This window comes from Mixophyes fleayi, chromosome 9 (assembly GCF_038048845.1).
Source record: "Mixophyes fleayi isolate aMixFle1 chromosome 9, aMixFle1.hap1, whole genome shotgun sequence".
Lineage (NCBI taxonomy): Eukaryota > Metazoa > Chordata > Amphibia > Anura > Limnodynastidae > Mixophyes > Mixophyes fleayi.
In genome coordinates this window covers 24640006-24664926 of record NC_134410.1, presented here as the reverse complement: position 1 = coordinate 24664926, position 24921 = coordinate 24640006, and the positions used below count along the sequence as shown (strand labels likewise).

The 24921-nt window shown below is 39.2% G+C and overlaps 1 protein-coding gene across 1 annotated transcript; it reads right to left on the bottom strand.

Moving 5' to 3' along the window:
* Positions 1-946: 946 nt before the first annotated feature.
* Positions 947-9423, bottom strand: LOC142102261 (cytochrome P450 2F3-like). The gene is made up of 4 exons (XM_075187000.1): positions 9317-9423; positions 2143-2327; positions 1456-1618; positions 947-1144 (listed from the first exon to the last, which is right to left on the bottom strand). Exons 2-4 carry the CDS (start codon positions 2317-2319, stop codon positions 1092-1094), a joined length of 393 nt encoding a protein of 130 aa, XP_075043101.1. The 5' UTR covers positions 2320-2327; positions 9317-9423; the 3' UTR covers positions 947-1091.
* Between the last annotated feature and the right edge of the window lie 15498 nt (positions 9424-24921).

Sequence of the window (24921 nt, the reverse complement as noted above, 5' to 3'; positions counted from 1 at the left end):
CTGCCCCTGGAGCACTGAAATGCCCCTCCTTTGCCTACTACCCCCTCCGCACTAGTTCCACATTGGTATGTAGCAGTAGGGTGGGAGCATTTCTGAGGTGCGCTGAGGGTGCCTAGTACCCTTACAACCTCCTTCAATCCATGACAGCTTGGGGTGTGGGTCACAGAATCAAAACGTTTCTGTGTTTACAATCTCTCACAATGCTCAAATTTCCAGGAGGTGCCATAAGTGTTAATATAAAGGGGTGTGAGTTTGGGAGGCATCTAAAGGAACAATAAACTGGCTACAGGACTTCATTGCAATTAGTTCTCTTATATGCTGAATGTCAACATAGTAGAAGCAGCAGACATGCAGCACGCATACAAACTAATTGCGATGTCAATGTCCTGAACGTACTGAAATGCAGTGGGGAGACCTGACACAGGACGTCCCTGCACTGTCCCCAGTGACTTCCAGGGTAATCCCATAGCCAAGTGTTAAGCATTTGCTAAAGGGTGAGGGCAAATCATGTAGGAGAGTGGAGCAGTCAAAGTTCTTTGATTTATGTGGCTTTGTTCTTAGGAAGGCCATGAGCATATGTCCATCAGTTTTAAAAATTGTGTGTGGCAAGTCCACTTGTACAGCAAAGGAATGGGGACTCTCTATGAGACTTAGGCCATATAATTTGCTCATTTTGCCTTTTCTTCCACAAATGTTATACAAACTAAAAAACCTTTAGGATTTGTTTTTTTCTAAACAAATTCTGGAATTGGTAAAGTAGAGAATTCTAACGTCCAAGTATTTTTTTTATGGTCATTGGTAACAAGAGGTAAAGTCAAGTCTGTTCATTAGTTATAATTTTAATGAAACAGCAGATCTGTTATTGTATCTAAAGTCGGCCACACACAGACTGATACCAGCTCTTGGAATGATTGTGGAGCAACAGAATGATTGTTCGATTGTCGCCAAATCAGACAAGATCTAGCTGTTTTGCCCTTTGGGTCTAACAGTGCACAATTTCTGGCTCTATGGCAGGTTGTTAGGATGATCGGAAAATGACTGCTTGCATTACACTGATCGGGTTTATCGGCATCATCTTCTGACCACATTTTTCATTGATGCCCGATAATGATCCTCTCCACGTAATAGAGGAAGAAACAGAAAGCTATTTACAGTAACAAAATAAAACAAATGGTTTTTCATTGTAACTTGTATTGTACAAAACTAAACAGTTAAACCAATTGATTCAGAGTTCTCACTTTCATTTAACGTATTTATGCTCTCCATCTTTCATTCCTATCAACCATGTCTACTTTCATCTTCCAATCATGGAATCCTAGTATCCTCATATTACTTTTCTCATTCTGTAATTCTCCAAAAGATTTTCCGTTATCACTAATTATAACACTAAACCTTTCATAAGACAATTGAAAAGGATAATCCAACAGAGCAGTAGTGAAGTTAAATGAATCTCACCGTGTACACCTATGGAGTTCAAGAACACGGGATAGTCCCCTCTCTCGCCAAATATTTCATTTTGGTCAAGCAAAGCCTCCTTTATGGCGTTGTAACCACATATGACCAGTCCTGGTTTAGGTCCCAAATATAGTGTGTATACCTGCCCATATTTATCTTTTAGCTGTGGGAAAGTGAGTAGAAACATCAAATGTTTTCCAAGGATAACACTGAACTACATTATTAAGAATATGAACTGATAGCAATTTTTCAGTAAAAGAAAACATAACAATTGTTGTCAGCGCTTATTCTTACCAGTAAAAATCTCAATATATCTAGCAAATAGAAATATAAAGTATTGGCTTCTATTTTGATCAAAACATTTAAGCTTGGGTAATTAAAAGACATGTCCTAGCAGTATTTCAAATGTAGAGGTGACAGGTCTGGGAGAGAGACTGGATGTGAGGATTAAACTATAGGGGAGAGTCAAGGGGGACACCAAAGTAGAGGGCTTGGGCGTCTAAGATATTTGCTCAGCTATATTGGTGAAGCCTTTTGCAATTATGCTATAAATATTGTTATTTTGTCTATGCAGTAAACAAGCACATATAATAATGTGAATGTTAACATATGTAGTACTATATTAGTACTATATTGTCATGTAGTGAGACTAACATTCTCCATTCATTACTCTATATTCTCACTTACCTTCATAAGTGAGCTGACAATGTCATTTGTGTTGATCTGGAGAAGGTTCCCAAAGAATGGTAGAGGGATGGGTCCTGGGGGAAGTGTTGCTTTCTCCTTAAAAATCTTCATGTAACTCAGGATGATATAAGATAGACAAAAGATAAAGAGAAGGAATAACGTGCTGTACCAGTCCATACTTCTACCTACAAGACACAATATAATCATTCAGTATAAGCAGTATAAGCAGAATGCCAGACCCGGCATCACTACAGTTGTTAAAGAGAGATGGATTAAAAAAAAAACCGCGGGGTCCCCCCTCTAAATGATATTAACGCACTGCATAATGAAATATAAAAGACGCGAGGTCTCTTTATAACCTAGGGGCTTTCCCGCGCTGTCAGTGAGAACGTCCCTTAAGTTATAAATAGACCTTGTGTCTTTCATATTTCATTACACAGACAGGAATAAAGTTCTTGTAGTCTATGCCGGGTTATTTTTTTTTTACCAAACTCGTACATGAAAACACACACAGCATTTAGCTTATGTGCAAAATAGAAAATGAGTTTGCACCCTTTGCAATGTAACATGGTTTTGTCCAGGAGAGAACTTACTCAATCTTTTACTTAACTTTCCTTAATGAATCAGGCCCGATGTGATTTGACAAAAAAGATCTAATTTGGTCTCATCTGTCCACAGGAAATTCTCCCAGAAGGAAATTGGATTGTTCAGGCTAACTCCATTTAGGCTTACTTATGTCTCTCGCTATTTTCAGAGCAGAGCACTGCAGCTAACATCCTCCCTGCATGCTGCCTGTTCAAAAATGGACATGAGAAAAAGAGGGAGGTCTCTCTCTCTCTCTCTCTCTCTCTCTCTCTCTATATATATATATATATATATATATATAAGAGATATGGATCCAAAACTCTTGCGAGTTTTGCATCAATACTTTCCTGTAAATGACGCTTTGCCTTGTTCTGAGATCCGAAATTGATGGGCAAAACTTCGCTCCTCTCTCTCTCTCTCTATAATACACCAATTGTTAAATATTCTATGTACATGTGTATCTCTTAACATCTAAAAACATCTAATTTTGCTATCCTGAGCCTTCCTCATCAATAACCCACAAACAGTGGGTTATTGATGAGGAAATAAAGTGTTAAAATAAAGTGATAAGTATCACGCTGTAAGACAGATCCACTAAATAAATGGGAATTCTCGGACAAGCCCATCCACAGATGTCACACAACTGGCAGTCACACCCAAACTGAACTCCCGAATGTACGTCAACACAAAACACGGCTGTGATAATCAATTGTTAAATGTACATATGCACACCCTAACAGCCAACACCATCTATCTTAAGCAGAACGGGGGGAAGCGCACTACGGATGTGTATAGGTAAGAGCAGCGGAATATCAGGATAGTCCAACCTGAGTTAGTACAATTATATAATAGTATTCTGCGCTATACCTAAATAGTGAAATAATGATGATTGTCCTAATGTGGTAAAATTATCTTTATCAACTGGTATTAGGTAATGCAGTCAATGAATTACAGAACATAAAAAAACATAAACAATGGTGCAAATATACATCATGAGTACATCATAATGTGAATTTAAAGCATAAATCATGGGGGTTAATGAGGTGCCATGTTCCACTGATGCTGGGAGATAGTGGAACAGACAGAAGGTTGATCAATACTTTAACGGAAAAGTCCTGGAGATGTAAGATGTCCAGAAAAAATCAATAGTGTCCAAAACGGGGGGAGGAGGAGAGAAACAACGGTACTTGCATATGGAAACAGTCTCAAGTAATCCGGCAGGTTAAAATGTCCAGAAGGGGAGAGAAAAGAGAAAGAGAGTGATATTACTTGCGCTTGAACCAATCCGGGATATAGCGATGATCCTCAAGATATCTGATATAGTCCGCGTGAGGTCCAGATGGAAGGTAGGTAATCCTCCCGAAGAATATTCAATGTAGGATGCACGGGATCACGAAAATGATGAGCTTGGGGAACAGAGTGGCGAGCGGGATGTCGTGGACATTCAGGAAGCGTGCGTTCCACGGTTGGCACGCACGCTTCCTGAATGTCCACGACCGGATGTGCACAAACCGGAAGTGGTGGGTGATAGGCCGACGCGTTTCGTCACCTAGGTGACTTTTTCAAGGCAGTGGTATACGTGTAGAAGGAGGCGGGTCTTATATACGCTGTACAGGAGTATTCAAACATTCTGAGTCACGTGCTTCTTTGTGATTAGTGTTCAACATAGTATGTCCTGTCGCGTTGATAGTTGTTTATTGAATCAAAAACGGCAATTAAACATTACAAATGTACATATATACAAAAATACACATATATACAAAAAACTGATTATATGCGTTACTGATATATGTCAGAGTCCAGGGATAACCTATATACATGGCAACTTGAGTGAACTGACACCACAATATTGCTATGGAGTTTATGGAAAGTGAAGTGCCGTATACTAGATATAAGGAAAGAAGGGGGGGAGGGAAGGTGACTAATCGGAACATTTGGGGTGCGGTTTGGGGCATATGCCTCACATATCCCTACATGTGGACTTGTGTATATATACATAGAGATGCATCCATAAAATGTACACACGTATACAGATATATATATATATATATATATATATATATAACAAAAATAGACATATATATATATATATATATATATATATATGGGTAGCATACAAATGGTACATATGTCTGTGATTTCAAAAGAGAATATTGACTTCAATTTGAGGGATATAATATGGAGGAGGTAGTGTACTGCTGCGCTAGTCTAAATATATCTTTATTGAAACAGTGGGGAACGAGTGTACTGCTGCGCTAGTCTAAATATATCTTTATTGAAACAGTGCGGAACGAGTGTATATTGATAATTGACAATATATAGCTGGTGTCATCACTGTGGTGGTGTTGAAATAATAGCACTCACACAATGGTGTTAGTTCCGTTATAAGTTAGCGTCTGTTCTCTGTCACTGGGTAGGGAGATCAACTCTCCAGATTGCGCACCGTGCTGAACCTGATATTCCCCACCGTTCACACAATGGGTACTTGTCAGGCCCACACAGTATCGCCTCCGAGTTCGGATGGGATCGGGCATGGACTGTGTGGTATGTCAGCACGGTGCGCCTTTAAACCATCATCACAGTTCAACCCCACCTTTCTCAAAGGTCCTCTCATACAAACATTTGAGCATATGGTCATGGATGATATTCAAAAAATGAATACAAACACCACATCCAACCGCATCAACCTTACTATACCTGAAATAAGTGCTCTAAAAGAACTGCAACAAAATACCGATATAGTTATCAAGCCTGCTGACAAAGGCGGTGGGATAGTTCTGCTAAACAAGCAAGATTACATTAAAGTAGCCAATGACATATTAGATGATTCCACCACATACACCAAACTAAGGACAGATCCAACTACTTCATTCCAACAATCATTGGCAAAATTGCTCAATGTTGGCCTAGAATCAGGAATTCTAACCAAGAAAGAACACGACTTCATCTCTATCACACACCCAACCATCCCAGTATTTTATTACCTGCCAAAAATACATAAAAGTGCCACACAACCCCCAGGCAGACCTATCATCTCCGGTATCAATTCCATCACCTCCAATCTATCCCAATACATTGATCATTTCTTACAACCCTACGTCAAAGTTCAACAATCATACATTAAAAACACGACACATATCATAAACATTCTATCTAAAGTGGAGTGGGGTGATGATCTCTGGCTCATTACCAGCGACGTCACTTCCCTCTACACTGTCATTGCTCACCACCAGGGAATACAAAACATTGAGCATTTTCTCTCCAGTGACCCCACCATGCAACCACTTCAAGCACAATTCATCCTAGACAGTATTCAGTTCATAATCACTCACAACTACTTTTTGTTTCAAAACACCTTTTATCTGCAAACTAGGGGCACTGCCATGGGGACCAGGTTTGCCCCGAGTTACGCTAATCTGTTCATGAGCAGATGGGAGGAACACTACATTTGGTCCAACCACCAACATGGGGCAAATCTGGTCCTCTGGCTCAGATACATAGACGACATAATTGCCATATGGAAAGGTGATGAAACATCACTCACCTCTTTCATGCAGGAACTGAACACCGACCCATTCAATCTTCAATTCACCACTAAGTATAGTCGCCACGAAATAGAATTTCTAGACTTATTGATCTTCATCCAGAATAACCATATAGAAACCAAAACATACCAAAAACCCGTTGACGTAAACAGCTACATCCTTGCCACTAGCAATCATCACCCACAATGGCTTAACAATATACCATATGGTTAATTTACGAGATTTAAGAGGAACTGTTCACAACCACATCATTTTGCAGAACAAGGGCATCAGCTCAAACAACAATTTCTAGAGAAGAAATATCCCATAGATACCATTGAATCAGCATACAAGCGAGCTGAAGTCAGAGAAAGAGAATCCCTACTCCATCCAAGACACTGTCCAACTAAATCCACACAACAAGAAAAAATATTTTTCATCACTAACTACATTAATCAAGCTTTCAAAATCCAGAAAATTATAAATTCACACTGGAACATACTGAAACAAGATCCTGAACTGCGTCCAATTCTCCCACAGAAACCGAGCATTATTTTCCGTAAAGCCCCTGATTTGAAGAAAAAGTTAGTACAAAATCACTTTCCCCCAAGACTACCAATACAAACCACTCTAATCCCACAACAACAACAGTCAGGCTTCTACAGTTGCGGAAAATGCATAGCATGTAGAACATGTGGTGTGAGAAGCACTAAGCCTATTCACACCTTCCAATCTACCACAACTGACCAAGCATACAAGATTAAGGACTTCATAACTTGTGAAACTAAAGAGGTAGTTTACCTCCTCCAGTGTCCATGCAAATTACAGTATGTAGGGCGAACAATCCGACCGCTAAAAGTAAGGTTAGCGGAACACATACGGAACATCAAACGGAGCCTACACACCCATAGCGTTTCACATCATTTTCACTTAAAACACAACAGTGATCCATCCTCGCTCACATTTATGGCAATCTCAAGAATCAAGAAGAATTGGCGAGGTGGCAATCTCACCAAAAATATCAACAAAAAAGGACATAGATGGATTTTTGAATTAGATACGCAGACCCCCAAAGGACTTAATATTGAGTTCGATATTTGTAGCTGTCTGTGAAACTCATCACGTAAGGCAAGGTCAGATGCGCACCGTGCTGACATACCACACAGTCCATGCCCGATCCCATCCGAACTCGGAGGCGATACTGTGTGGGCCTGACAAGTACCCATTGTGCGAACAGTGGGGAATATCAGGTTCAGCACGGTGCGCAATCTGGAGAGTTGATCTCCCTACCCAGTGACAGAGAACAGATGCTAACTTATAACGGAACTAACACCATCGTGTGAGTGCTATTATTTCACCACCACCACAGTGATGATACCAGCTATATATTGTCAATTATCAATATACACTCGTTCCCCACTGTTTCAATAAAGATATATTTAGACTAGCGCAGCAGTACACTCGTTCCCCACTGTTTCAATAAAGATATATTTAGACTAGCGCAGCAGTACACTACCTCCTCCATATTATATCCCTCAAATTGAAGTCAATATTCTCTTTCCAAATCACAGACATATGTACCATTTGTATGCTACCCATATATATATATATAGACATAGATGTTTATTTTTGTTATACATATATATATCTGTATACGTGTGTACATTTTATGGATGCATCTCTATGTATATATACACAAGTCCACATGTAGGGATATGTGAGGCATATGCCCCAAACCGCACCCCAAATGTTCCGATTAGTCACCTTCCCTCCCCCCCTTCTTTCCTTATATCTAGTATGCGGCACTCAACTTTCCATAAACTCCATAGCAATATTGTGGTGTCAGTTCACTCAAGTTGCCATGTATATAGGTTATCCCTGGACTCTGACATATATCAGTAACGCATATAATCAGTTTTTTGTATATATGTGTATTTTTGTATATATGTACATTTGTAATGTTTAATTGCCGTTTTTGATTCAATAAACAACTATCAACGCGACAGGACATACTATGTTGAACACTAATCACAAAGAAGCACGTGACTCAGAATGTTTGAATACTCCTGTACAGCGTATATAAGACCCGCCTCCCTCTACACGTATACCACTGCCTTGAAAAAGTCACCTAGGTGACGAAACGCGTCGGCCTATCACCCACCACTTCCGGTTTGTGCACATCCATCGTGGACATTCAGGAAGCGTGCGTTCCACGGTTGGCACGCACGCCGACATCCCGCTCGCCACTCTGTTCCCCAAGCTCATCATTTTCGTGATCCCGTCCATCCTGCATTTAAATATTCTTCGCGAGGATTACCTACCTTCCATCTGGACCTCACGCGGACTATATCAGATATCTTGAGGATCATCGCTATATCCCGGATTGGTTCAAGCGCAAGTAATATCACTCTCTTTCTCTTTTCTCTCCCCTTCTGGACATTTTAACCTGCCGGATTACTTGAGACTGTTTCCATATGCAAGTACCGTTGTTTCTCTCCTCCTCCCCCCGTTTTGGACACTATTGATTTTTTCTGGACATCTTACATCTCCAGGGCTTTTCCGTTAAAGTATTGATCAACCTTCTGTCTGTTCCACTATCTCCCAGCATCAGTGGAACATGGCACCTCATTAATCCCCATGATTTATGCTTTAAATTCACATTATGATGTACCCATGATGTATATTTGCACCATTGTTTATGTTTTTTTTATGTTCTGTAATCCATTGACTGCATTACCTAATACCAGTTGATAAAGATAATTTTACCACATTAGGACAATCATCATTATTTCACTATTTAGGTATAGCGCAGAATACTATTATATAATAACACCATCTATCTTCACCATCCTGATCCTCCCTCATCCTTCCCTATCAATAATCCACAGTACAGTACAGTACAGTACCACATCACTTCTGGATAGATATTAAGCTATTATTACACATAATGCTTTATGTCTATGAAAGGCTAAGTAAACCTACAGAATAAGTGATTTCAACATTCGCTTTAAGTTGTTACCTAACCTGATGGTAGAACAGTTTAGAGATCATATCAAGTCATTTACCTTAAAACACTGAGTCTGAAATTACAGCTTACAGTGCTCTCTGACTGGTTTAAATAGTAAACAGGGCTTGGAGTCACATTGCTGTGCTGGCTGCCAGAAACAAATTACATAAGCTGCAAACTACATAAAATGCCAAGTATTTCATAATCCAAGATGTCTTATCCTGACTCAAATATTTCAATATGTAATTTAATTTATTGACAGTTTAAGTGGGAGACGCCTGAGCCGTCCTACAGCATAGAGCACCAGGCTACAAATCAACAACTTACTTATTATTATCACTCCCTGGTTACTTTATTCATAAAGGATTTATTATTGAAAGTTTATGATAGGCACCATTAGCCTAAATTCATAGCCACAAAGTTGGAAGAACATATACTGCATATTAGCAAGATAATGGATATGAAAATTATATTAAATTACTGTGCTACTCATACATAAGACATTCAAATATTTAACAAAAAATAGCATATAAAGACAAAAGTTTTATCTTAAATGTTTAATCTTCTGCAGTATAGCAGGATGACCAGGAAAGTATACACAGCAATTCACCAGCACAGGTGCTATATTTCTGTATATATGTAGGAATGTGCTGGATGAGAGAAATAGAAGCTCTAATAGATTAAGTGGTGTTTAAATAAGACTTTGTATTAGAAAGCTAAAATCAACAGTCACATTTTGTACGAGACATGTATGGCATATATTATAAGGTTACAATCATTCTCTCTCACTACATGGACCAAACCCGATTAAGCAGGAGGTGAATGATGAGGTCTGTCTTCTACAGATTGTGCAGAGTAGAGGAACAGCCTTCAAATCAATATTGGCTTTCTACCATTAACTAAGTGGAAAAAGTGGACAGTGGAAAAGAAAAAGTTGGAGACCATATCAAGTTCCTTACCTTAAAGTCTGAAACTACAGATTTCAGCCTACAGTTTAAATAGTTGTCAGGGCTGGGGCTTGAAGTCACATTAATGTGCCTGGTGCCAAGAAAACATTGTAAACTATATAAAATGACAAATTTATAATAAAAGATTGGCTTGTCCCGCCTCCAACTTTAACATATTGTTTAATTTATTAACAGTTTATGAAAAAAATGTCATTATAATTAGGGTAAACTAGGGTTCACGACTAAAAAATAAGGGTAAATTATGTAGCACCCATACAAGCCTCCTGAAGTGACATTGACCTCTTGAGGTTGTATATAGGCATATCAAATGATATATATATAGATAGATAAACAGATAGATAATATCACAGATTAAATATGTTTTAAATGCTGGATTATATTTTCTTGGGGAAAGGCCACTCATTTTTTGGACTTTATACTCCTTTATTTTATACTAAGTTCGACAGTAAATCCAGTCCTGTCATAAACAACTGTAAAGTGAAGGAAAACTCATTTGCTATTCAGAGGCAAGGTAGAAGCCGTAAGGTCTAGCTAAGACATGGTATACTATTGTCTACAAGTTCTTGAAAATTGTTGGCTACATTAATCCAGGTTACTGAAAGGGGTCTTGATTATCATGTGTGAGTTAAACTGAAACAAGGACCTGAATTGCTAAACAGGTGTCACACACCAGGCTCTTAGGTTCTGTCACTCACCTCTTTGCTGCATTTACAAGTTGTTCCTGCAGTCCTCAGGCTCTGCTGGTTTCAGACCTCTCTGTAAGATTCTGTCCAGTCTGTCTCCACTCCAGAGATCCCTCCAGAATCAGAGTATGGGAGCGGCCATCTTGAATTCGGTCACATAATTTCTCTCAGCCAATCAGGTGATAACAGACTCCATTTTAAATTCCCTCCAAAACTAGTCCATGGGAACTGCCATCTTGGATATAGTCACATGATCCATCTCAGCAACCTAGAGTGCTACTTCTGACCAACTGATTGCAGTCTCCAATCAGGAATCAACAACAACTATAAAAGGACTTCCTGGAGCCCTTAGCTGTTGCCAGTGTAACGTTGTATTTCAGATGCCAATCTGGTTCCCAGCAGTTTGCAGTCTTGCTATCTATCTCGCTACAGTCTTTCTATTTATCCAGCTCTGATAGTGCAGTCTGCATTCTGGCTCCATTCTGATTCCAGCAATCTGGTTCCATACCGGTTACAGTATTCCGGTCACAGCATTCAGGTTACAGCAATCCTCTTTCAGCATTCCGGTTCCAGCCCGGGTACAGCAAACGTCTTTCAGCATTCTGGTTGCATCATTCTGGTTCCAGTTCGGTTACAGCAATCCTCTTTCAGCATTCGGATTACAGCATTTTGGTCACAGCATTCCGGTTTCATTCTGGTTACAGCAATCCTCTTCCAGCATTCCGGTTACAGCATTCCTCTTCCAGCATTCCGGTTACAGCATTCCGTTTACAATCCGGTCCAGCAATCCAGTTCCTGTTTGCTCTCACCTGCTAGTGTAATCACCATCTGCACTAGTCCATTCCCTACATGCAGAGAAACATTATCAGGCCACCCAGCTTTGTCCCAGTAGTCACCAGTCCAGCTCCAGAGACACAACCCAGTCTGATACAGACAGATCCTCAGGTGTGACAACAGGGTTATGGAGTTATTGAGGAATGCCTTGGGTAGCTTTTTAGTATGAGAGACTTTAACAAGATTATTTTCAGGTGGATTAATATATATAGTAACTGCATTTTGGGAAATCCTCTTCGGAAAGATAGGCAATGGGAAGACCAGATAGCACGATGTTGCAGTAGCCATTGTGGTAGATAAGGAGAGAAAAGATAAGGGCTTTGATAGCAACCAGATTGATAAAGGGTAATTTTCTGGCAAACCTTCAAAGGAAGAGGTAATATGACTGCACAAGAAATTGGATGTGTGAAGCCAAGATTGACACCAAGGCTTGGGGAACTTGGAATAGTGTGAAATTGTTAATCGTGAGGGAGGGCTAGAAGGGGGTAGCTAAATGGGGTGGAGGTAAGATGACGAGCTCCATTTAGAGCGTTTAAACTTTTGGTAGTAATTGGACATCTAAGTGAAGATGGCAGAGAGTCAGTTGGACACACAAGATAAAAGAGAAGGAGGAGGAGGCCAGGTCAGTTGTGTTAGATTTGGCTTCCGTCTGCATAGAATTGTCAGTAGATACCAAAAGAGCATCACTGAGATAAGAAGTAAGAGAAAAGCAGAGAGAGCATTCAGTGACCCCCAGCAGATTATACAGAAAGAATGGGGGAAGGGGGGAATATGCCTGCAGTAGAGACATTAAAGTAGCATTTAGAGGCGTAGGTGGTAAAAAGTGAAAGAACAGTGCTACAAAGGCAAAGTGAGTAACGGAAGGTAAAAGACTGTACTGAATGAGGCAGAGAAGAGATGAAAAAAGTGTTATAATAAGTAGAGATGGGCGGGTCCGGTTCTCCGAGAACCGAACCCACCCGAACTTTGGGTATCCGAGTACCGAGCTGAGCAGCTCGGTACTCTCCCGCCCATTCCGAATCCAAATCGAGGCCGAACGTCATTGTGACGTCGTCGGATCTCGGGACTCGGTTCTCGCGATACTTCAACTTTATAAATACACGCCTCCACAGCAATCCATCGCCATTTGACAGAGGGAGAGAGCAGGGTGTAGTCATAGGCTAATTAGAGCAGGGACAGAGAATACCATATTGTTCTTGCAATTGCTCTAACCAAAATCGCTAGTGCAGAGAGGAGGATAGAGGTTTATTATTTTTTCTTCATATTTGGCACTCCCCAGCGCTTTTGGGGTGTCCCCCATAATTGTGCATTAATATTTCTGGCTGTCAAAAGTCATATCTGTCAGCAGTATCTACTCAATAATTTTTAGCACTCCTCAGTGTTTTTGGGGTGTCCTCCCTAATTGTGCATTAATATTTCTGGCTGTCAAAAGTCATATCTGTCAGCAGTATCTACTCAATAATTTGTAGCACTCCTCAGTGTTTTTGGGGTGTCCTCCCTAATTGTGCATTAATATTTCTGGCTGTCAAAAGTCATATCTGTCAGCAGTATCTACTCAATAATTTTTAGCACTCCTCAGTGTTTTTGGGGTGTCCTCCCTAATTGTGCATTAATATTTCTGGCTGTCAAAAGTCATATCTGTCAGCAGTATCTACTCAATAATTTTTAGCACTCCTCAGTGTTTTTGGGGTGTCCTCCCTAATTGTGCATTAATATTTCTGGCTGTCAAAAGTCATATCTGTCAGCAGTATCTACTCAATAATTTGTAGCACTCCTCAGTGTTTTTGGGGTGTCCTCCCTAATTGTGCATTAATATTTCTGGCTGTCAAAAGTCATATCTGTCAGCAGTATCTACTCAATAATTTTTAGCACTCCTCAGTGTTTTTGGGGTGTCCTCCCTAATTGTGCATTAATATTTCTGGCTGTCAAAAGTCATATCTGTCAGCAGTATCTACTCAATAATTTTTAGCACTCCTCAGTGTTTTTGGGGTGTCCTCCCTAATTGTGCATTAATATTTCTGGCTGTCAAAAGTCATATCTGTCAGCAGTATCTACTCAATAATTTGTAGCACTCCTCAGTGTTTTTGGGGTGTCCTCCCTAATTGTGCATTAATATTTCTGGCTGTCAAAAGTCATATCTGTCAGCAGTATCTACTCAATAATTTGTAGCACTCCTCAGTGTTTTTGGGGTGTCCTCCCTAATTGTGCATTAATATTTCTGGCTGTCAAAAGTCATATCTGTCAGCAGTATCTACTCAATAATTTTTAGCACTCCTCAGTGTTTTTGGGGTGTCCTCCCTAATTGTGCATTAATATTTCTGGCTGTCAAAAGTCATATCTGTCAGCAGTATCTACTCAATAATTTGTAGCACTCCTCAGTGTTTTTGGGGTGTCCTCCCTAATTGTGCATTAATATTTCTGGCTGTCAAAAGTCATATCTGTCAGCAGTATCTACTCAATAATTTTTAGCACTCCTCAGTGTTTTTGGGGTGTCCTCCCTAATTGTGCATTAATATTTCTGGCTGTCAAAAGTCATATCTGTCAGCAGTATCTACTCAATAATTTTTAGCACTCCTCAGTGTTTTTGGGGTGTCCTCCCTAATTGTGCATTAATATTTCTGGCTGTCAAAAGTCATATCTGTCAGCAGTATCTACTCAATAATTTGTAGCACTCCTCAGTGTTTTTGGGGTGTCCTCCCTAATTGTGCATTAATATTTCTGGCTGTCAAAAGTCATATCTGTCAGCAGTATCTACTCAATAATTTTTAGCACTCCTCAGTGTTTTTGGGGTGTCCTCCCTAATTGTGCATTAATATTTCTGGCTGTCAAAAGTCATATCTGTCAGCAGTATCTACTCAATAATTTTTAGCACTCCTCAGTGGTTTGCGCTCAGAATGGATTCAAAGCAGTCCACATATGATCTAAATGAGCAACCAGGTTCTGTCACCAGTCCTGATGTTAGTGTTCCCAGTACGTCATCTGGCCAAGGCGATGTCAAACAACAGAGTGTTTTCAAATTAGTGCAAAAAACAAAAACCAAAAAAAAATTTACTGTATTGAAGCGAAAAAGAAGTGTAACTGAGCAAAAGTTAAGTGACGATAAAAAAAAAATTGCAAGCATGCCATTCTACACACGCAGTGGCAAAGAGAGAATGAGGCCTTCACCTTTGGCTATTAGTGGCAGATCCCAAAAAGTTACCCAGGCTACAATTGGTGCACAACTACTGTTACGCGTCAAAGCTGAGCTGCAAGATACCAGTGAGGCATTACAGGAGAATATTTGCTCTGATTCACAAATGACAACAATCCCTGTGGAGAGTCCATCCAACAGTGGGATGTCTAATCGTGAGCATTCTGCTGATGTGTGCCTTAATAGCCCGAGTGTAGCCGGTGATACCCAAATTGAGGATGCCACTTTGGAATTAGAAGAGGATGAGGGGGAGATTTGTGTAGGCGACGAGGGCGCTAATGAGGATGTTGATGATTATGATGCAGACAGATACCAAATTGGCTTTCTCAATTTCTATTTATATTCTAGATTATATAACGGCTGAATAGTTTTCTATTTTACTCCTAGTGGAGAGAGGATCTGATGGAGACAGATACCAAACTGCCTTTGTCCATTTCAATTTATATTGTACAGTATATAACGGCTGAATTTATTAGTATTTTATACAAGTGGAGGGGGGCCTAGAGAGACAGAAACCAATCTGGCTTTCTCCATGTCAATTAATATTGTACAGTCTATAATGGCGGAATTTTTTGGTATTTTATACAAGTGGAGGGGGGCCTATAGAGACAGAAAGCAAACTGCCTTTTTCCATTTCTTTACATATTTAACTATAAGTGTAGGGTGTAATATACATCCAAAGACGATGGCTGCATTGCCAATATGCATAGATGAGAGGAAGACAATCTGTTTTGTGTGTAGAATAAATGAAGGCCTACCAACGAAGAATTAAACTGTTTTTTTGGATGATTTATTACCTCAACAAATAGATTACTTATCTCTAAAACAGTTGGAGCACTAAATTGGGTTATTTTAGGCCCAAAAACATTGATTTTCCAACAAAATAGCAAAACAAAACCAAACAAAACCAAAACCAAAACCAAAACACGCAATGGCGGTTTTGCAAAACCAAAACCAAAACCAAAACACGACGGTAATCCAGATCCAAAACCGAATCCAAAACCAAAACACGGGGGTCAGTGACCATCTCTAATAATAAGTGACCTTGGCATAGCAGTGAGTAGATTGTTGGTCACTTTAGTGTGGGCAGGTGTTTCTTCATTAAACTAATTTCTTTTTTTTATTTTCTTGTTGTTGAAGGCTCTTGTACCTAACTTTTGTTTTAGCTGGTATTCTATTGTTTTCAATCTATACATATAATCCATTTTCCTTAGATATAAGACCACTACACTGCTTGCATCCTTCTATTCTTTTATAACAACTTGTTCTCACTGGACCTGGGTTGCTTCATGCTGTTCATTCCCCGGCAATTGGCACAACCAGCTCAGACTTTTTGAATGCTTTTTGCTTGGATCACTTTTGGGGGCACACTATTTTTACTTATTTAGTTATTTAAAAAATGTTTTACACTACAAAGGATTGTGTTGATGATGATGATCTTTGCTTCAGAGATCAAGCTCCTGACAATCATATCTACAGCTGCTTTGACCTCTTATTACCTCACAATTGCATGGAGACACCTTTACTGTACTCTGCCAAAAATATTAAGCAGCCCACCAATCAAGACTTGTTGGACCTGCTACTGTTAAGGGGACTGTGCTGTCCTTATCCCACTGGATTTATTTGAAGTGATTTCCTCACTTGTTAGACCTGCTATCGCTAAAGAGCCGTGCTGTATTTAATCCTTTTCTGCAGAATAAATCATCCTTCCATTTTTCCTCTAATACCGTGTCTGAGTGATTTGGGAACCACGTATCTTCACAATAATCATTAAGTTGATAATGATGAATAGTGTCTCTAGTATTTGACCATATCATGATTGATTTAAAGCATTTCTTGATGCGCTTTAAACATCTCTTTATCTTGACGCATATAGCATAGTATTTTTAGTTGCATGTATCTTAAAATACATGCAGCTCAAAAGAAACATGTATATTCACCACTTTTTCATCACACATTTTATGTGTAGCTTTTACAATACTTTATTTTAGTTGCTATAATAAATTGTATGATAAATTACTATTTCTTTCCACTGTAATAAATTCTGCAGTAGCTTTGGTGTAAAGCGTTTTACTATACTTTTTTATAATTATGATGCAAAATTGTGTTTCATAAACACTTTTTTTCCTCTCCAATTATAATATAGTAAGTATGGTTAGAAATACTTAAATATAATCAATGTATTCCACATAATAACATTAGACTTATATGCAAAGTATCTTACTATTAACAATAACCTGTGAAGCATAAATACAAAAAAGTGTAAATTAAATGATAGCAAAAACTGATAAACAATGCTAAAAAAGCCCCTATCTCCCATTCAGATGGGTCACACCAAAAAGAGAGAAAGATGGCTTTCCTTTGGAAATACTATATTTGGCCAGTTAATATTTCTCTGAGGAACAGAAATGCTATTAAATTTCAATGAGACCCTGTGGACTGAATGGAAGTTATTTATAACGTACAAAACAGATGCTCAGCAGCACAAAAGCAGCTATGGGTCCACTGCCTGCCTCCATTTGATTCCATCTGCACTTTTTTGTGGAAGATGATAGGTGTATTTGCAAAGGAGCTGCAGTTTACAAAGGTAAAGCAGAGGAGTTGGGTGGAGTAAAAGTGTTTCTAGTGAAGAGTAGACACACTTGTGCACCTCAATTTGTGGAGCATTGCAGAAAAGAGATTTTAGTTTACAGAGCAAGATTATTGAAACAAAATAAAATGTTGGAGAGGATATATTTTCACTGGCATTCACTGCCATTTGGCAGGATGTTTGACTGTTTCCTCTCCTTTAAATGACAAGATTTTGAAATAACTCTTACCCAGTGGAGCTTGTGTCCAGTCGATATGATGAAAACTGAGACTCTGGAGGACTCCCCTTCAGTGGCCAGCTAATCACTAGCATTTTTGCATATTGGCTTCTTGTGATTGGCTAGCCAAAGAAAGGAAGCCCCGGGGACTTTCAGCTTCCATTATTTAGCTATGCAATATAAGATCTCCTTTTTACACGGCTCTGAAAAATTAGGCGCACAGGGCACCTTCTCCACATTTAACTCTATGTGCACTCACTCCGCCCATTTCCTCCCATAGGCCAGTGCAAGTTTCTGCTGTTCCACAAATGTAGTCATCTCATACTGGAAACCCAGGAACTATGGGGGATATCTAGGTGCACCTAAATAGAATCATGCTCCACCACTGAAGCATCCTCCTACAGTTCCTCTGTTCTTGCAAAGCCCAGGAGTGATCCTGAAAATGTATTTGCATCCAACATAATTGTTTATTTTAAAACAACAAGTTTTGTACCTTTTTAACATGATAATAACAATAATATAAAATATTGTTTTATAGGATATACTCCTATAACTCGATGTTCCCTTTGCAAAATCTCTCTAAAGAGGAGATTTACATAGATCCAAAAGCCCAAATTCTCATCTGGCATACAATACTGATCTCTGAGTTAGAGCCCTCTATTAGGGCAGAAAAAGGGGAAGAGGATTGAGCTGTGGACAAACATGCATCTCTGATTACTATATGATATTGCAGATGTTATAGTAGTCACATGACAATTGACAAACTGTAAATCATAAAAAGCAGCTTGAAGAAAAAATGTAAGAAAACAAGAAATTCTGTTTTAAGGTAGGAATCTGCTGAAGGTTGATTTTCCAGCTTTTTTCAAAATCTGTCAAAATTACTAGAAATCGAGAAAAAAGTAACCAAAACAGAATTAATTTGTTCCAACTCTGCACTCTATGAAGCAGCATTTTTAGGAATTTCCATTAATTTTGCAAAAAACTGCTTAGCGTCAGTGACTCTCATAGATCATCCTACTTCTATGTTAGTCATTACAGCACTCAGGCCAATGAGCATGTTTGTCATCAGCAAGTAGTATATTTTCCATTCATTGCTGTTATAGCAATTAAACTATTGAACTCTTATTGGTGGGTATTAACACTAGAAACAAATGTGGAATTTTTTGTAACCAGCTAAGAAAAAAATGATCTGTAATCCATATGTTTCCTCAATGTTGTAAAAACCATTTCATGGACTGTTTAAACAATATGGGATTCTCAACCAATACTGTTCTTGGTGTAGAGTTAACTGTAGGTGATTTTGACATAAAAATTAATAACATGTCGCTAAATATTAATAATGTCACTTCTGTCAAACGGATATATGCTAGTATGTTAATCCCATATGTAACTCTTTTACTTAAATATATTGTGACTGATGTTAGATTATTGTGGTAATTCCTTTATTGCTGTATTATTTGCCTGGCATTGTCATAATGACCTGAAAAGAAAACATGGTGTTACTATAACGTACCATATTAAACCTATTCTTCAATTCCTGGAAGGAAATACTGTATGTTTGTTGCACGATAATAACTTTAATGGTATAATAGGAGACACTACTAGCCAGTGCCTGTTTTATTTCATAGAGTCACCACATAATTCAGTTTAGATTTTTTTATATATTTCACATTTATAAGGGTTCCATTCCACAGTCGTTTATGAGCAGATGGTATTTGGTTTATAGTTATATATATTATAAGGTTATATGTACACTTTAGTGATATTTAAGGTTCAGGTTACAGGAAATATGTCATGTTTAGTATCATTTTAATCCCCTATTTATCCGCAGTTGTCCGGTTCATTCGCCGAAGGGATCGCACATTGCATACTCTAGTTAGCGATGCTAGGGAATAAATGTTTAAAATAATACTGTCTGTGTAATGTGAATAGACTAGTTTAAACTGGATTCTGGGTGGGAAAATCATAGTCATCATCTGGAGAGCAGATCCCCACCCTTGGAATGTTGACCCCACACTTAGAGGGGGTTGTTTGAACTGGTCTATGACCTGCATTACACTTGGCCCCCCTGAAGCCTGGAACTATAGAAGCAAGTCACATCATCTGTATTGTTTTCTCTGTATCACTGAGTGTATATATACAGCTCCCTGGGACCAGCTAAAAGAGTCATTACTGACCACAGTCTTCTGGACTGAAGGACTGTCTAGCTGGATCCAGCAGAGGGTGCAGCATATGTATGCATGTATTTGGCATCAGCTATACTGTATTATAATTGTTTATTGAACTTGTAAAAGTTTTGCTTTTGCTAAATAAATTGTTTGTGTTTTGGAACCACAAGAAATCGCTTAGACAATACTTATTGGAAAACGATGAAATTACTTTTATAGACCTGAAAAGAAAACATGGTGTTACTATAACGTACTATATTAAACCTTTTCTGAAATTCCAAGAAGATAATACTTGATGTGATTTTCACCACAAATGGTTGCAAATGAAAATCAATGTATTGGAATAACTTGGCTGTGATACAGTTAGTACCTGCCAACAGAAAGATGATATTTATCCATGTGCATTTATGCAAGATGTACAAAACTGGAGTTTAGTTATTAATTTATTGTTTTCCATTTTTGTATTGCTTTATATTTATATGTTTATTAGGTTATTCCTTTTTTAGGGAGTGGTGTGGTTTGATTATAAACATTATCTGTAAAACATTGTTTAATTTGTTAGCACTATATGAGTTAATAATAATAATAATAATAAGTTTGGCCTGAGTACTCTCTGTAGTGTAGTGTACCATCATTTCTTTATTAATTTACTATCTGTACCTACTATAACCACCTGCTCTTAGCAACTACCGCTCTCACTCTATGTCTCACCTTAACTCATGGTATGAAAGTCCTTGTATATAGAGTATCTCTACTGTCTCTATATTCATTCTTAGCATGTTTACTGTATCTGTACTCATCCTCAGCATTCCTACTGTCCCTATTCTCATTCTTAGCACCTTCTTCCACTCACTCCTAATTTTACACTTACACAAACTATGAGCGACCTTTAAAGAAAATAGTTAATAAAAAATCTTGAAAATAATACATTTTCTAGAGAGAACATTAATTGGGTACTTTCACTTTTCAGTTTCATACAGCAGCACCCGTCACACCGTAGTACATCACTGTTAATATCACAAATAAATACAGTATTCAACAATCTGTGGGTGGTAACTATGGTGGAAATACATAATGTACAAACATGTGCTCTGTTTGTGATTAGGTACCTTTCACATTGAACATGCTCTACATCTATGCTACCTTTGCACTCACTGAAAATAATACTTATGCTGTGCACTTATCTATCTGTGTTCCTATTGCTCATTTTAATTATTAAATCAACTCTCCCAAATTATTTTTGTTTAGCTTATCAATAGGTTCTCAAATGATTTGAATTAAACAATTTAGGGAATGAGGGGATAGGGGGATGAGTTATTATTGTGTCAACTCTGTCACTTAAATATCCATTAAAATATCTTAGTTTCACATTCTCCATTTATCCACTACAGTTTCATTGTGAGCATTATATCTCTCCTTAGGCATCATATATCCTCTAAAATGGGTGTTATGCATAATGGAAAGTGGAAGACTTTTTGGGATTATACTGGTGTTTCATTGTATCTCATGTATCACAGCATCAGTGACTATTTTGCACTGGTTTCTTCAATCTCTATATATCTCCTGGAGAACTCCACCTTTACACACACCTGTACACACACACACACACACACACACACACACACACACACACACACACACACACACACACACACACACACACACACCCCTACACTAATCTATACAAACACAGGTGTCACATCTCTTCTGTGGTGCAGAGAAACAACAGATATACCCCAGTGTAACTCAATGGGTCCAATCTGTTGTGATCAATTCTCTACAAATCACCATCCACACTACTATTCACTACAAGGGCACACACAATCGTCTTAACACTCCAACATCTACCCAACACACATAAAACCCCATATGCAACCAATGTATGCTGTTCCATAATAACACTACCTAACACCGTACCTGTCACACGCCGGCCCCACGGACGGGCACCGTCATTGTTATCTTCCTCCTGTAAGCGGTGATTCTGGTATCCTGATGACACCTTTGGATGCATCTACCATCTACCATGTGCATGCCTACTCCCCTCTCTCATAACCTTCTACTTGTTCCCCATTGGTCCTGGCAGATTGAAGCACTATTTAAACCTCCCACTTCCTCCTGTCCGATGCCTGTTCTTCATGTTCATTCACTTTCTGTAAGGACCTGGCTCCTTTCGGTTTGACTCTCCTGCTGTGCTCTGAATTACCATCTACGGACCAGCTAGTTTTACTCCACTACTGCCTCTGTTTAATTTCCGCTGTACCAGTGACTCACCTGCTGCTAAGCTGAGTTACATTATCCAGATCGCTATAGTTCCACTCCTCTATTGCCTTCATTGAACTCCCGTCGCAGTACCAAATACTCTCCTGCTGTTGCTCTGAACTCACTATCATTGCCTCAGCCATCATTCTGTCATTGAATTGCCGCTGTCCCAGACACTTTCCTGCTGTTGCTCTGCACTACTATCGAGCCAGCTTCAGTGCTACTTCTCCAGTACTCCTCTAAGTTGCCATCATCTTTTCTCTGTGTCAGGCTCCGCCTACTACTCTGCCCAACACTCATCCAGGGGGACGCGACCTGCAGAATAGAGGCAGCAAAGTCCATACCCCCTTGCGGGGGTCACTGGCGAACACCACCTACCCGTTATATTCCGCACCCCTGAATGAGCAATATCACCTGGCAGTTACAAGGGATCCACTTAATTTCCATGGGAATCATGACAGTTCCCCCTTCGCACTGCTCTCACCTCTTGTATCTACCTACAGCATGTGTCCTCACTGCAATTTCCCTTTGTTCATAACTAAATAGGACTGGTTCACTGTAAGGTCTTTCACTCCTACAAATTGTTATGATACCCTCCACTACACACTTATCTGAGTGATTTCTAGGGGGACTGGCCAACCACTGGCAAGCATATTTTTTCCCAACAGCAGAAGTACTAGAATTATGTTATCCACAATAGGGTCAAACTGGCCATGTGTCAATTCTGGCTAATGCTAGATGGACCAGAGCCAAGATTTGCCAGTCTGGCACTGAAAACTTTATAATGTATGTACATCCAAGGCAAGAGCCTCCTGTGTCAGTAAATACAGGTGGAGTTTTGCAGGAGAACGTTTTCATTTGCATGGGGTCACATGTTGAAGAAGCCACATCTGTAACACAGAGAATTATAAGACGAGGAGCAGGGGACAGCTAAAGCAGAAATCTCAATCATTGCTGCTCATGTGGAACAAAGTCTGGACCTCCATCAGCAGCAGGGAACATCTAGAGAACATAATTATGGCATGAAGCAAAGTGAGCAGGTACAGTGTTGGAAATAGGTACATTCACGGAAGACAGTGAGTCAAAGTTGTTGGGCACAGTGATGGCATTGGACATAGTGATTGCTTGTGTCACCATGATCGCATGAGTGAGGAACACAGTCATGCTATAAGTCAGACTGAGAAGGCACATAAGACTGTGGTGATGGCATAAGGTAAAATTAGGGAACAGAGTAATGAAATTGTGCAAAGTGAACGAGCACAGTGATGGCTTGGGGAAGAGTTGGAGCATCATAATAGGTGTACAGTGGCATGTGGTGGAGGACATAGTACTAGAATGATTTGGGTGGCACAAAAATGAAATAAGGTGGGGCGGACATAAAAGGAATGATGTGGAGAGCATGATAATGCCTGATGCAGGTGGCATAACTATGGCATAATGTGAAGAACACAGTGAGACACCAAAAGCAAACAACTGGACTTGCTAGCCCGGTCACTTGTTATTTCAGGCAAATGCCTGGCATGCAGTGGCACATGTAGTAGCATTGTTAGCTATGTACATCTGGGGCAAGAGCTCCTTGTGTCATGCTTAGAGCCCCGAATGAAGTTTGCGTGGTTGACGTCAGCCTATGCACACAATATTTCACCTATATAGCTCTAAGTCCTTTAGAAAAAAAGATTTCTGGTGAATTTCTAATGTTTATGCTCTCCATTACATAAATAACTTCATAGTATCACTTTTCTTACTAGTCTCCTTGTTTTGGTTCACAGAATAATTCATCCTTCTGCTTGCTTTGTAAGATATATTTAGAGATTGCAGTTTATAAGGCAAATGCAAATTAATATGCCTTGCACTATACTGAGTATGTACAAATGTGCATGTAACCAGACCATCCACTTCCTTTAATAGTTGTTAGCAAGTCAGAGAGTAGCCTTTGACAATTTATTTGCATCTCTACACGAGGTCTGGGTCTATAGTGTGTTCTTATTTGAGATTATGCTGAGATTTATTGCATGTGGTTATTTACATTAAAAAAGGAAATTATTGTACAATATCCAATGGTCATGTCATATCTGCTATACATGATAATGACATAGTTCTAAGCCTATATTAAAAAATCTTTGTAAGCCTCTAACTGTGCTTTAAAGATATTAACTATGTTGGCAGCATGTTAGTTTTCCATTTAGTGACAGCTCACAAAATGTAAATAACCATTTGCTTCTATTTACAATGATTGGCTACAATGGCAACGAATGTAGCCAGGTATAAAGGAATGATGCTTTTATCTACCTACGTTGAATATTAGCAGCACTGAGGGGTCCCTCGATAACCTCTAAGTGCCCTTATCTATAAAAACCAGAGTGGCCCACGGGGCAGTTTATTCCTTCCCTACCCAGGCAATAAGTTTATATAGAAAATGAGAAGAGTGTGTGTTATGGTGGGATGACTTACTTTTACGGGGCAAACCACCTTGGTTTGTTTGGCTTGATAGGTTATTGTTTAGGAGTAATTTGCTCTGAAATGTTTGAAGCTGTTGTCTTACTCCTCCTTACCACCCCCCCCCCCCTTCCTGGTTTTTGCTAATTCTACAGGACAGACTCAGAGACTGTGAGATCTACTAAGACAATAAGTGCATACTACAAGGATAATCGGTACATCCCTACAAAGTCTACAGTATGACTAGCTCCACATATAGGGGCTGATGCTTAGTTGGTTAGAGTTAGAGATGCTCACTGACCCCTGTGTTTTGGTTTT